This window comes from Sitodiplosis mosellana, unplaced genomic scaffold, assembly GCF_009176505.1.
Source record: "Sitodiplosis mosellana isolate CC-2019 unplaced genomic scaffold, AAFC_SMos_1.0 Smas_scaffold_1, whole genome shotgun sequence".
Lineage (NCBI taxonomy): Eukaryota > Metazoa > Arthropoda > Insecta > Diptera > Cecidomyiidae > Sitodiplosis > Sitodiplosis mosellana.
Window position 1 is genome coordinate 19,261,326 of NW_022595244.1, and position 13,691 is coordinate 19,275,016.

The 13,691-nt window shown below is 34.6% G+C and overlaps 2 protein-coding genes and 2 non-coding genes across 4 annotated transcripts; 2 read left to right on the plus strand and 2 right to left on the minus strand.

Moving 5' to 3' along the window:
* Window positions 1–1,779: 1,779 nt before the first annotated feature.
* On the plus strand, window positions 1,780–1,851 carry Trnap-agg (transfer RNA proline (anticodon AGG)). The gene has a single exon. It is a non-coding gene; the product is annotated as a tRNA-Pro (tRNA).
* A 503-nt stretch (window positions 1,852–2,354) lies between these two features.
* Trnap-ugg (transfer RNA proline (anticodon UGG)) lies at window positions 2,355–2,426 on the minus strand. The gene has a single exon. It is a non-coding gene; the product is annotated as a tRNA-Pro (tRNA).
* Window positions 2,427–2,729: 303 nt separating this feature from the next.
* LOC129580457 (facilitated trehalose transporter Tret1-like) lies at window positions 2,730–3,425 on the minus strand. Its single transcript, XM_055470901.1, has 3 exons — window positions 3,197–3,425; window positions 2,965–3,105; window positions 2,730–2,892 (listed from the first exon to the last, which is right to left on the minus strand). The coding sequence occupies exons 1-3, from the start codon at window positions 3,343–3,345 to the stop codon at window positions 2,730–2,732; spliced, it is 453 nt and encodes a 150-aa protein (XP_055326876.1). The 5' UTR covers window positions 3,346–3,425.
* Window positions 3,426–3,698: 273 nt separating this feature from the next.
* Window positions 3,699–4,622, plus strand: LOC129580458 (uncharacterized). The gene is made up of 2 exons (XM_055470902.1): window positions 3,699–4,081; window positions 4,164–4,622. Exons 1-2 carry the CDS (start codon window positions 3,761–3,763, stop codon window positions 4,620–4,622), a joined length of 780 nt encoding a protein of 259 aa, XP_055326877.1. The 5' UTR covers window positions 3,699–3,760.
* Window positions 4,623–13,691: the final 9,069 nt, after the last annotated feature.

The following is a 13,691-nucleotide window of genomic DNA, read 5'->3' on the forward strand; positions in this document are numbered from 1 at the left end:
TAACAGTGTTAATTAGTGATATTCATTATCAATTTTATGGGGAAAATATCCGAAGAAATAAAATTAAAACACATTTATTTGACTGAGAAGAAGATGTGAAAACCAATGAATTTGATGTGCATAGAGAATTTAGACAAATTGATTGATGTTCTATGTTAGCACTCTCTCGAAAATTCTAGACAGAAATCATTTATTTAAAAAAGGAAAACAAATTATTTTAAATCAGAAAGTTTTACGTTGATCGCAATTTTTGTTTATATTCGCATTTCAACAGTGAATTGCATTTGAAAGGAAAAAAAACACTTTTTAATTGAAATTAATTTGAACTAATACACTTTAGAATTTACTTTATAATAAAATCAAATCAATGTAGACTTTATTGGAGATATCTGTCTGTATAATGTTTTATTATTTTTGTTGTGACATTTAAATTGAGGACAAATAAAATACTACACTAGCGCATACAAATCATAAACTGGCTCTTTTATACATTTTTGATATTTTCAGAAAACAGTCTCATTGCATCGGCGAGGGTTTGATGGACAAACAAAAAGATTTTTTGATTGCGCATTCTGCGATTGGTTTTGTCGTCGCGCGTCTTTTCTCCCATACGTCACATTCATTATGTGACGTATTACACGCGCCTGAAGTGAAAAAAAAATTTAGTCTCTCTCTGATTTCGTTTATTCAATCCAATTGCGATTGTTTGTCGAAACAACAAAATTTACTTTTGCAATTTATGGAGAAAAAAAAATAATGCACAAATTTTTTGTTTGAAACATTGTCCAACAGGAAAAGGTTTTTAAGGTTGCCCTTTAAAATTCCGAAATACTCGTGAAGAAGAACTGCATCATTAGATGTCGCAAAAGTTGACTCTTGTTAATGTAATTTTTACGCATTGGCGTTTTCAACAAAAAATGTTAAAAACTCCCCCATTCAATAAATAATATTTTCAGCTCATTCCATAATACTATTATTATAATTTTTTTTTTCAATCATAAGAATTAACAAAAAATCTGGCTTTTTTTTCATTATGATAATAGTGTTGCGCATATATTTGCAGCCCAAAATACAGCGTACAATTTCACATATGTAATCAAAATTGAACTACGGAAAAAACGCAAAATGTACGAAAATCGCCCATTTTTTCGTTATGATATTTGAGTAGTAGCTTCTACTTGATGCTATACAAGTTAAATGTAATATAACCAACAAGATGTCAACCTACATTCATATAATCATTCGATAAACAAATTGTGTCAGAACAATTGCTTAGTTTTCGTTACATCCGCATTATTTAATTATTCTTTCTTCGGAAGTGAAACAGAAATGACTCGAGATAAAAACAGTCGATATGACTGAACCAAGTACTAGCTACAAAGTCATATTTTTTTTTATCAATGTGTAAATAGCAGAGCTGGCGTCATATAAACCAACCAGTTTCGATTAAAATAGCAAAATGTATTTTTATCTAAATGAAAAATTACATAAAAACCGCTGCAGAACATGGGCAAAATATTGTTTTATAAAAAAATGAATAAAAACAAGCAAAATCGTTGACACAGCTGAACTGTGAACGGCTTTGCCGTATGAATGTCATACACGAAGAGAAAACAGCACACGTTTAAATATACTTGGCGATCTGCGTAGGCAATTTGCGTGCAAGGTGTCGTCTTCATTTATGGTGAATGCGAAGTTCATACACAAGCAAAATCGAAATCGAACGTTCACCGGTGTTTCCAGTGTTCAAAAGCTAACAAAGATCTTCTTTAAACAAGCGGCTCAATGGTCTAGTGGTATGATTTTCGCTTAGGGTGCGAGAGGTCTCGGGTTCAATTCCCGATTGAGCCCCGTATTTTTTTTTTATTCTTTTTGGGTTAAAAGTGAGTTTGAATCACTATACAAAGAAAACCTAGCATCCAATTATTGCAAATGTCAATTATTTGCATGTTTATTAACAATTGTCAGTAAAATAGTGGAAATCTCAATAAAAGCTTATTGACATGTTTGTCAATAATTGGTTTTTTTTAGAATATGCCTATGTGTCTATTAACCGCTCAGTTAGGTTTTTTCGTTGTGATCCGACATGCACATACGAAAATTGGCGATTTTTGTTCATTTTTGGAATTTTTTCTTCATCATATCGATGTTAAAACAATAACAATATTTTCAGTTGCAAATGTATGATAATGTGGTCGCATTTCTACTATTTTGATGTAAAATATTCCAGAAATCAGAAGGAAATGGAAAATAATGTCAAAAAAAATCTGTTACTCTTAGAATGGTTGAAAACCACTTTATATATCCAAAATTTTGAATAAAATAAATAAATGAATGAAAAAAAAAACAACTATGGGCTCAACAGGGAATTGAACCCTGGACCTCTCGCACCCAAAGCGAGAATCATACCACTAGACCATTGAGCCGGTTGAGGAGAAACAGCTCCAGAAACTTCAAAGACCGCACAACAGCAATCTGTTGACAGAAAACTGTCACTTGGAACTGTAGTTTTGGTTGAGGCAAAGTGAAAGTTGATCGTCAATTATTTTATGCATAATAATAATCACAACAATCTTTTTATATTTCAATAAATTCTCTTGTTATATGTTCATAAACACTTCGGAGAAAAGAACAACAATTTAGACGCAATTTCCTTTTTTTATTTCCAATTGAACATAAATCGCTGAGATATCTCTTTTACACACGAATTTTATACAGTCTAACAATGGCTATTTACAATCGGAATTCGCATTCAATATGTGATCTTGTTTAATTGTATTTTTATGAATTTTAATATCAGTAAAGCATCGAGTATTATCCGAAAAATGTAGTTCAATATCTTCCAATGAACGGCCTTCGGTTTTGGGTGGAATCAGATACATTACAATGAAGCTAAAGAGTTAAACAAAAGATGCAATATGAAAATTGTGATTTGAAAAACATAAAGATTAGGTGTGATGATACCCAGTCAGACTGATGAAGCCATAAAATGCGGCGGCGCCAGGCAAAGAAAACCATGTCTCAATATTGTAATACATTTTGGTGGAAATTGCGGTAAAAATATATCGATCGGCCGTTGATATGCTGCAAAGCATTGATCTCAATCTGAAATTTCAACAGTAATTGCAATTCCGATGGAATATTGTCATCAAATCCGTATAAAATTGAGAAAACAACAGAAAATTGTTTATTTTACTTGAACGGAAGCACCTCGCCGGTGAGCAAAAGGGGAATGGTGGTGACTCCAATTTTGACGAAAAATTGCATGATTAAAAGCAAAGCCAAGGGCAAATAATTGTAATCGCCAATCGAATCACGAATAATCATTGAATTTGCTTGACTCATTATTCCATTGCTGGCCGTCGTGACATTAGTAGTAGAAGCGGCGGCTTTGAAAGATGTCCATCCAGATGGAAAAAAAGTGAAACCATAGGCACCTTTTAGATCAAAAATGAAATTGAAAAAAATCTGAAAGAATTGGCATTAACTGCGAATAAGCCATTGAGCTTTGTGAACTATTGTTATTGTTTGTCTGATGTCATCTCAAAAAAAAAAACACTGCATTGAACAAAATGATAAAAAGTGTGATAAACGCAATTATGCAGGAAAACATGTTGATTTGAATAGGGAACCACTGCAAAGTGAGATGATTTACATGCAAAACGCAATGAATTGAACGAAAATTTAGATTTTTCTTAAGAAAACAACAAAAAAACGTTTTTGAAAATTCCTAGTTTTTGATTTTGTGTTGAATAAATAAATGATGGATGATGAATGTCGTGGCGTTCGGCAGCGTAGAAAACAAGCGGATCCAACTTGTTGTCCTGTTTGTGGTATAACAGTACGAGCACACGAGATGGAGCAGCATTATTCCATGGAAATGGATCGTTTAAACAAATTAAGTGTTCAAAAATATCGTAAATCCCAGACGAAAGAGATGCCTTTAGCAACGATGGCCTATTCACCGTCACCATCACCATCGCTTTCAGCTGCATCGAGCACGGCGAATGCTTCAAGTGACCCAAAGGAATGCTGGACCACATACCAACGTATCAAAAACAATCGAAGTGCTCGGCTCAAGGTGAGTGTGACATTTGCCCGGGAATTTTCTTCCTTTTTAGAAAGAAAGTCAATTTTTAATGTGACAATCTTCTTCTTTACAGTTGAAAAATCGTAAACGCAGAGCCGATGACCCGATGTGTCCTGTTTGCAATGAACGCATTCCCGACGATATCAAGTTGCATGTCGAACTTTGTTTACGTCGAAATGAACGGAACAACGGAAGGTCGAGCGCATCTAATCACGACGACGACGATGACGATGATGATGACATTAGCATCGATGTTGAAGGTGATTTAACCTCACAAGTACTTAAAGCCTTCAATTTACAAATGTTTTTGTTGAAACCATGTCTAGTCGCCAGTTTCATTGAATTGTCAGCTTTAAAATTACCCGGTGGTGGTATAACGGCAGGCCTTGTGACCACTGATCGGCAGGTGCGCGTGTTGCTGCGTGATTTAAATGGCAAAGCATGCTGGGATGCAAGCATCTTGTATCGTGGACCAAAAATTCAAATCACAAACATTGACAATATCGATGAAAAGCCCAATTTACAAATTTGAGCCAATCAAGACAGCAAATATTTTATGGATAAAGTACAAATTGCAATGAGCCATCATGGTGCTAGAAATTTCTTAGTTGGCGCATCGCTTGATCCACTAACACCAACCGTCGGTTTGTCATTAAATCCACGACAACACACTCTGTGTCATCGTCCACCGAATCAATTGCCGCTTGCAAACGACTTGGCACCGGATCAATTGAATGATGTAAGTTCAGTTGGAAATGCTCAATTCTTCGATTCAATTTCGTTTTTTAATTTTCAAATTGTGTTTTTAATTATTCACAGCTGTTGCAATACATCGGTCACACTAGTCCTGAATGCCTGGAACATCCATGCTCATTCTTGAATGCAGCTGCTCCAACGCCATAAGGTTCACACCTGGGGGCGCAAACCATATCGATAATCTTGAACCAAAAATCATTGGAACAGGATTTCAAAGCAGTACAAAGTGCTCAAAATATCAATATACCCGTGCGACTCTCACGTGAAGACCACTTCAGTCGAACCAAAAACGACGGCGCTCGATCGGCTAGTAACAGTTTGATCAAGAGCGATACGCAATTCTATTATTGTAAATTGCTATTTAGTCAACTGGGCCTGGCTGGTTGGTTGGGAACGAAGGAAACGTACACATCTTCTGATTCGAACCGGCAATATGTTACGAGAACTACGGAATTTGGACATGCAACGCTGTTGCGAAACACACAAAGTGGCAGTGATCTATGTGGCCAGCGGGCAAGAGGATAAAAATAATATTTTCAGGGAATTTTTCGAACGATTTTCACTCCCGTTTCACTTCCTAATCTTGAACGTGAATCAATGATTTTGTTTCCGTTTGCAGAAATGCCTGTGGTAGCAGTACTTACGAAATGTTTGTGTCGGCATTGGGATGGGAGGTCGAATTGGAATCGCATAATGGATTCTTGGGTGGTTTGCCGCGTCAAGGATGTGGATCAACGTCACCTTATTATGCCACACCATTCTTTGAGGTAATTGATACCCATGTGATGATCATTAAAATTTTTGAATAAAAAATGAAGAAAATCAAAATCATTTTATCAACAATTGTAAGTTGAACGCTTTTTTTGTGACATTATTTCCGAAAAAAAATTCTCACGAAACGAATTTCGTCTCATGATTTCAGCTATGAAGAGCGAAAACGTTCACTGGATACGATCGCATCGCGACACGAAGATAGCAATACATTTGAAGACTTCACATCACGTGTAAACAGCCCATTGTCACTGCCATAACATACCAGCTAACCCAAATAGTTCGCTTGCATCAGCAATGATCGACAACAGCTATCGCTATCAATCGAAAAGTGTGTACACTTTCTCCATAAAATAAATCAAATAGAAATTATGAAACGAAATCACTAACGTTAAAACTTGACATTTCCAGAATGGAGTCAGCCACAAGCTGAATCGACAAAACTATCAGTTCGTGACATTCCAAATCAGATAATAAGCGCTGTAAATATTGACCATCCATCGCCTCGGCCACATCGTAAATTGCATCCATTTAAGAGTGCGCCGAAAAAGCATAGTCAAGGTAATACACCGCCAGAGAGTCCAACGCTTCCCGGTACATTTACCCGGAAATTTAAGTAGAACAGAAATGCGTGTATGTTTGTCAAGCATGTTTAATTTTAGTAGAGTTTCTGAGATAGTTTGTGCCTCAAAAATGCGTTGTATTGAAGTCGATTTGATTTTTTTTTCTTGTGTTTTTGAAAATGTATCTTTGCCGAACGGTATTCCATCTGTCAAAATCCAATGTTATTTATTCGAATGGCTCTTTTTCTCACTCTTTCTCTCTTTATTTGTATCTCTTGAAAATGATAAATACTTTTTGATCTACCGATTTTGATAGCTTAAAATGTTGAGATGTAATACCGTTTGACGAAATTATCAGCTAACGAGCATTGTTCTGAGCATTAAAAATAGGAACCGTTTTTCTTCTGTGGGTGCGCCCTTTAAAATTCTATGTAAAAAATATCAATGATGAGTGTTTATGCGGTTGACACGAGGGTCAATGGGTTTTCCAAAGAATCAAAAGAGGTGTAAAAAGATTTCTGTAGCGATAACAAAAGCATGAATTCTCGAACGTTGCTAACGAGTTATGCAACGTTCATAGTTTTTTTTTATATGTATTTATTTTTACATCAAACAAACGAAAATTGTATAGTTTTGTTGCATGTCCGTTTGTTATTGTCAGAAAAGAAGTTGCAATTTTTCTGTCGAGTATCACATCAAATGCTGAAGAAATGTATTTTTCTCCCCCTTTCTTTTCCACGTATAGAAATAAACGGCTAAAATTATGATTTTGAAGAGATGATGAAAGTAATGCGAGAAGAGATGATGAAGTGAGAGATAGAGAGGGAGAGCGAAAGCCTGTAATTTTATTAGGAAAAAAAATAATCAACCAACCAACATTTGCGTCCATATTAACAGACATCCAAAATTTATTTTATGATTAATTCTTGGTTGTCTCTGCGTCAAATCTTATTTATTACTATGATTATTATTTCATTCTTTTAAGAATAAGCTAAACAATTTTCGGTTTGATTTATTATGTTCATTCTAGGCTAATCCCGTTCCGCTTTTTGTTGGAATTAAAGCTTCACTCTGTATAATTTATTATTATGATTAGAGGCAAAATGTGGCAAGTTTTCACTTTATTTGAAGAGAAAAAAAAGAGATTTTTTTCTGGAAAAGAGCCAATAGTGACGTGAAGGTACCGCCACGCTTCGCTTCTATATATATATATTAATTCGTCGTAACAAAGAAAAAAAAGAAGCAGAAGTAAAGATAAAATGTGTTTCATTCAAAATTACTACTACTCTTTTGACTTTGTTTTTTTTTTATAACCAAAAGTAATATTTACATCACACAATTTCCAATTACGATACATATAACAGATATCAAGAAAGAAAAAATTATATATATATATAAAGCCGCAAACATTTATGTATATTGTATAGATATAGCAACAATCAATATTTTCGAATTGTGAACTATTTTGACAGTATTTTTAAATTTTTAACAAAAACAACAAAAAGTTGTAAACAACAAATATCTCGTAGAATCCATTTAATTGAATTTCATTTCGATCACTTTTGCCCGTAAGCGCTACAATTGTAACGACGAACATCTCTCTGTCCCGTACCCTTCTCAGAATCCTAGTTAAAACTCTATATATATTTAGGAAACTGTAGATAATTCAATTCTTTTTGTTTATTTTCTTTTTTTTTTTCCTTTGGACATGAACTTTGTACGATGATGTGTCTTTCTTCCGCAAGTCTCACAGCGAAACAAAAAAAAAATCAAGAGAGCGATAAATAGGAAATAAGATGCAAAACATTTGTATGATAAGGCACTGAGCGATCAGAGGATATGAAATTGTACTATATATTTTTATGATGAAATTAAGAGAAAAAAAAATAATATAATTGAAGAAAAAAATAATAAGAGAATCAAAATGTTTTTTTTACATTTGTATTTTGCACAAATAAAACGAAACAACAACAAAAAATTACAACAACAACATTATCAGTATAGACAAATTTCCGTTTAGTTTAGAGTTCAACAATTGATTCTGAATGATGAAATGTTTTATCATTTGCGTTTATCCGACGAAATCAAATCGAATATTCGATAAATATAATGTGATTTCTATTCGAGGGAAAAAAATGAATAATAATCTGAATAAAATGAGATTTAAAACATAGACTAAGATTGTGTGTTTCTTTGTTCATTGTTCGGAGTGAATGGAAATGGTTGGGCGCATTTTTGGTAAATATTTCCACAAATTTAAATTCGGTTTACACGAACTTTTTTTTGACATACATACACCACAGGCCATAAGTTTGGATACCCCTATGAATGAATTTGGCCCAAAATTTTTAAATTTCAAACCGCTTGTCCAATTTCAACATGCTATACGTCGTTGGAAAGGTCTCGGAGAGTATGTATCATTTTTGGTATTAAACATCGAAATCGGCCAGCTTTTGGCCAAGATATGGCTGATTGAAGATTTCGGCCAAAAATTACAAACGGCCATATCTTGGCCAAACGCCGGCCGATTTTGATGTTTAATACCAAAAATCACATCTACTTTTCAAGACCTTTCCAATGGCGTATATAACTTTTTAATCCGATGGCCCGTTTAAGACTTCGATTTTGGCTCCCACAGCTCAAAGGCCAAAAGATGGCCATAGGCCGGCCAAATGTTATCTTCCAAATCATCCATTCGGTCAGAATTTCGATATATTTTCATATCCAATACTAAATTTCAAGTGAAAATGTTCAAAAAACGTAGGAACAAACGTTTCATAGGGGTATTCAAACTTATGGCCTGTGGTGTATATCAGCCGCTAAGTATATCGCGTTGAGTGATATAATGACCTCATGCCAATTTTATTCAGTATGCGTATGCTGCTTTCAATCGAAGAGACCCGTTTTATCTGCAGCAGAAACAAAAAAACAACAGAATTTTGAACGGAAATTCGAAAACCGATTAAGTGTGGTATTTTTTCAAAAAACAAACAGATAAAATATTTTATGAAGCTGCTACGAAGTTCGTACTATAGACACATCAATTGAAATTTTCCACAAAATAATGTCAGTGCGTGTCAGCACCAGTTCGACGGTTTGTGAACAAAGCTATTTTGCGTATACATTACGTTACATTCGATGTTGTGTGTGTTCGGGAATTGCGTGTCAATGGTGCGTTAATGTTTAGTGCGTTTCAGTCTTATGGCAACCAATAAAACGACGACCCACGTACTGTGCTCAAAATCGACAAACATTTATTGTGCAGCAATTAAATCAGTCTTCCCTGTTTGAAACGAACGAAAAGTTGGCCAAAAATACCTCTTTTAGCGGAGTGAATGTGCCTACGGAACCACCAAACAGTTCATTTAAAGTGGTTGCATACAGAGTTGTTATCGACGATCATTTTCAAGAAAGAGAAATTCCTTTACTTCTCGTTTTTTGCCTCTCGCGAAAACAAAAGCAACATGCTTCGAGCGATAATTACATGCACCAAATTTGCATGCGACTTATCAAAAGAACAAGGGAAAAAGTGTGCAATAAAGTATTATGGTTCATTTAAATTTTTTAATGCGATTTATTGCGCTTATAATGAGTACAAAAATTGTTGAATGGAAAAGTCGTGAAAAATATATAAATGAAGAAAAAAAAAATAGAGAATTAAAATTATTTTTTTTTGAATTGGCCTATTTTTGTTCAATTGGCATTTTTAAATTCGATTCGAAAAAACTGAATATCAAAATAGAATTTTTAGATGAAAAAAAAACAGGGGCTGAACGTTTGCGGGAGATGATTGGAATCAGCATAACTTCCACCATTGGGACATCACCATCGATTTTCGGGGAACTCATCACTTCAATGTATGCTTCAACTTCGCCAATAAGACGTTCACGGGGAAGGTTTGGGAACAACATCACTTCTTCAATTCTTCAGCATTGTTGACCGGACCATTTGCAGTTTCGATAACTGCGTTGGCTTCGTCGATTGGTGGAGCAACACCCTGAATGTTCTTTGGTTCATTGTTCGCTTCGGCATTCAAAACATGGCTGATCAAGCGATTTGCTTGTTCCAGACCAGCAATGATATCTGGAATAAATCAGGTACATACAATTGATATAATTTCTTAATTGAATTGAATTCATTTGAATTTCTGATTTCAACTTACGCGAATGAAGAGACAACAGAGTGTTTGCGGATGCGCATTGCTGTTTATCCAAATTTCCTAGGGTTGTGGCTGCGCCCGTCCATCTTATTGAACAAAAAAAAATTGATATACTCTAGGTTTACTATTTACTGGATTGTGTTTAGTTCTAGTTCAAAAAAATGTGATTCTACTCTCGTGTGTATTATAACGTCCAAATGCATATTATATGTACGTCAAAAAAATTCGTCAGGAGCGAACGTACACACAATGGATCTTAATTGTGTTTGGATTTTTAATTTTGGATTGTTTTTGTGTTAAATTTTGTTTGGAGTTTTGCGAGAATGCTACACACGTGCAAACCACCATCACAATTCAAAGTGATTGGGATAAGAAAAAAAACAAGTACCTCTCAAAGATCACAGCTCGAGAGCGTTTGTTAAGTTAACTTAAAAAGTTGGCGTTTTCAAACAGCATTTATATCTTCATTATTGTCATCGTTTTTTTTTCGTTTGTTTGCATCGTAAGATTATAACATTGTATTCTAATTTGATTTTAATCAAATCATGTGGCATTTTGAAATTATCATTTGTGTCGCATTCCATTCTCTTTTTTTTGCTGTGATTGGCTTGGATGGAAATTATATATAAATTGCTATGCGGAAACTTCGAAGGAATGAGTCGAAAAAACAACTAATGAGTTCAGGTGGTCAAGAGTTAATCATAGATCTTCGATTTTTCTAACGGTGAGATCCAAAGGTGGTCTACGTCTGGTAGTCTCTTTGATTCCACTTTTGTCTATCAGTGAGTTAATTAATAAGACACATCAAAGAAGAGAAATCAAAATAAATCCATCCAAAAACGGCCATCTCTTCCCGAGTATACTCGTATACGAGGGTTTGTAAAAATAAACCGCCCGAAGGAATTTCGTTCTTTTTATCTAGTGGCGGACAGCCTGGCAAGACAAGCCGCTAACACCATTGCACATCCGAAATTCATGCTACCACTGAATACATCCGAATGCAGGAAGTCAAATGACTCTTGGCAAGAGGAAACAATTCAACGAAGATGGCAAGCAACAAACACTTGTAGGCAAACCAAACTATTTTGTCCGCGCCCACAAGTCGAAATATCAAAATACCTGCTCACGCTACCCAAAGCGACATTAAAGAAAGCAATAGGTATTCTGACTGGTCACTGCCGCCTTAACTATCACAATCACAGGCGACGTCTGAGAGATGACCCGGACTGTGACTTATGCGGCAGAGCACCAGAAACGGCAGCTCACATCATATGCGAATGTGAACGCCTATCCCGATTTAGAATTGAAATATTCAACAATCACACATTTCAACAATGCGAAATAAATAAAATCTTCTTGCAAAAGATTCTCGAATTTTACAACAAAGCAAGTACAGCGATCCCTCGCTTAGCTCATGCTTTCTAAACTCTCTCATCAACAGCCAAAAGAAACTTCCACTGTCCCCTGGACAGCGTGACAATCGGGCCGTTCGCAAAACACCAATAGGCGTACGCGACGAATCATTCCGATTCCCCAAATCTATCCAAAATCCAAATCTAGTGAAAATGAACTTATTCCATTTGGTTCGATAGAATAATCATCAAATTAAATTCTATGTTTTCAAGTTGTATGGATGCAACAGACCGAACATGCAATAAATAATTTAATGAACTGTTTTCACTGCCCATTTTCTCTGCTTCATTCTGTCGGATCGGCAAATGTGCGCAACGCAATTTCACGGATATCCATTCGATCATCATAATCATCGTATAGTGAGCGAATAAATTTGCATGAAACAATCGTCTCTCTGTCTATCTGACCCGAATAACGATAACAACAAAATGTCTTTAGTTCAGCCTTGCATCGTTTCACATTCATTTCAGGGAGAAGAAATAAAATGAACTCTGAACCACTCACTTATACTTGCTTTTTTGTATTGTGTACGAACCAACAAAATGCAAATAATGAGCTCAACGATTTATGCGGAATGAAGACAGCAAATTGAACCGCTTCTAATAACTCCCGATCGATATTTATTATAGAAAAGGTTTCTTATGCATTTATTTTGCAAAGTTTTAATTTTTCTAATGTTGTCATTACTTGTACCACTCCAGATAGTTAAAAGGTATATAATGTGTGAGTGAAAGAAAGAGAAGTACAGTAATTTCTTAACACGGTCATTGCACATGTATGCGATTCTTCTGAATACACCAATATAGGGTTTGACTCTTTTTACAACATGATCAACATGCGAGTTCCAAGTCAGATTTGCATCAATAAACCGCCCAAGATATTTCATTTCATTTACTTCTTCGACTTTTGAGTTGTTCAAGTAAATATCCCCCAAGTTATTTTCTAATGATCTCATTGAATTGAAAAATAAAAGTTTGGTTTTTCCACCATAAGCATAAGGAAATTGTTCTTAAACCACTCACTTATTTTTTCAAGATCATCATTAATTTGGATTAATAGTGTGTTCCCAACGTTTTTCTTTTTTTTTTGTTAAGACAAGGAAATTTTTACATTTAAATAGAATAAAAAAAGAAGAAACAAGCCTTCAAAGAGTACACCCAAGATGCGTTTTCTTCTTTCGATTGATATGTTTCCCCTTTCAAGTGTTCCATGTCTATACATCATACTCTCTTCTTCATTCACCGTAACATACAAGCAAAAAAACCTTATCCAAAAAATAGAAGCAAATAGTTTAACATATTCACGTTTCTCGTTGATATTTTTAAGCAGAATAAATAGAAAGCATAATCCACACTCAAAACCAGCATAAGAATTACAAATCTGAAGAATTATGTCTAGGAAACTTCGTATTATTAGTTTAAATTTAAAAGAAAAAAACAACTTATGTTCTGTATATTTATTTCACCTATTCCCTTCATTTCGCATCATTTAACACCTACTTTTTCTTTTGTAAAATTAAAAAAAAGAAACACACACAAATCTTAAGGAAATTACATATTTGATTTAGAACTTATTCGATTTACTTATCTTGTATAAAAACAAATTTATTGACAATGATTTTTTTCTAAATTTTATGCCAAAAAATGAATAAAAAGAAAACGAATTCAGTTCATTCGCAACTGAATTTCCCAAACGGAAAAATTACTACGAAGGAGGAAAATAGATTTTACATCATTTTGGCGTCTCCACTCTCTCCGTCTATTTTTGCATTGAGACTTGAAGTCTCAAATGCAAATCTATATGGTGGAAATGGAGACGTCAAACTGATGTTTCAAATGTACGGGAGACTATCGTCGTCCTTTACACCATTTTTTCGTCATCATTCATGAGACACAAACAAATATCTACGTAGATTTTATGTGTTTGCAAACTCAAGAAT

Coding starts and splice junctions, on each gene's coding strand:
- LOC129580457 (XM_055470901.1), bottom strand. CDS start 3,345: ATGAGTCAAGCAAATTCAATGATTATTCGTGATTCGATTGGCGATTAC. Junction 3,106..3,196: donor GGCGAGGTGCTTCCGTTCAA/GTAAAATAAACA, acceptor TTGAAATTTCAG/ATTGAGATCAATGCTTTGCA. Junction 2,893..2,964: donor GGCTTCATCAGTCTGACTGG/GTATCATCACAC, acceptor TTAACTCTTTAG/CTTCATTGTAATGTATCTGA.
- LOC129580458 (XM_055470902.1), top strand. CDS start 3,761: ATGATGGATGATGAATGTCGTGGCGTTCGGCAGCGTAGAAAACAAGCG. Junction 4,082..4,163: donor ATCGAAGTGCTCGGCTCAAG/GTGAGTGTGACA, acceptor TCTTCTTTACAG/TTGAAAAATCGTAAACGCAG.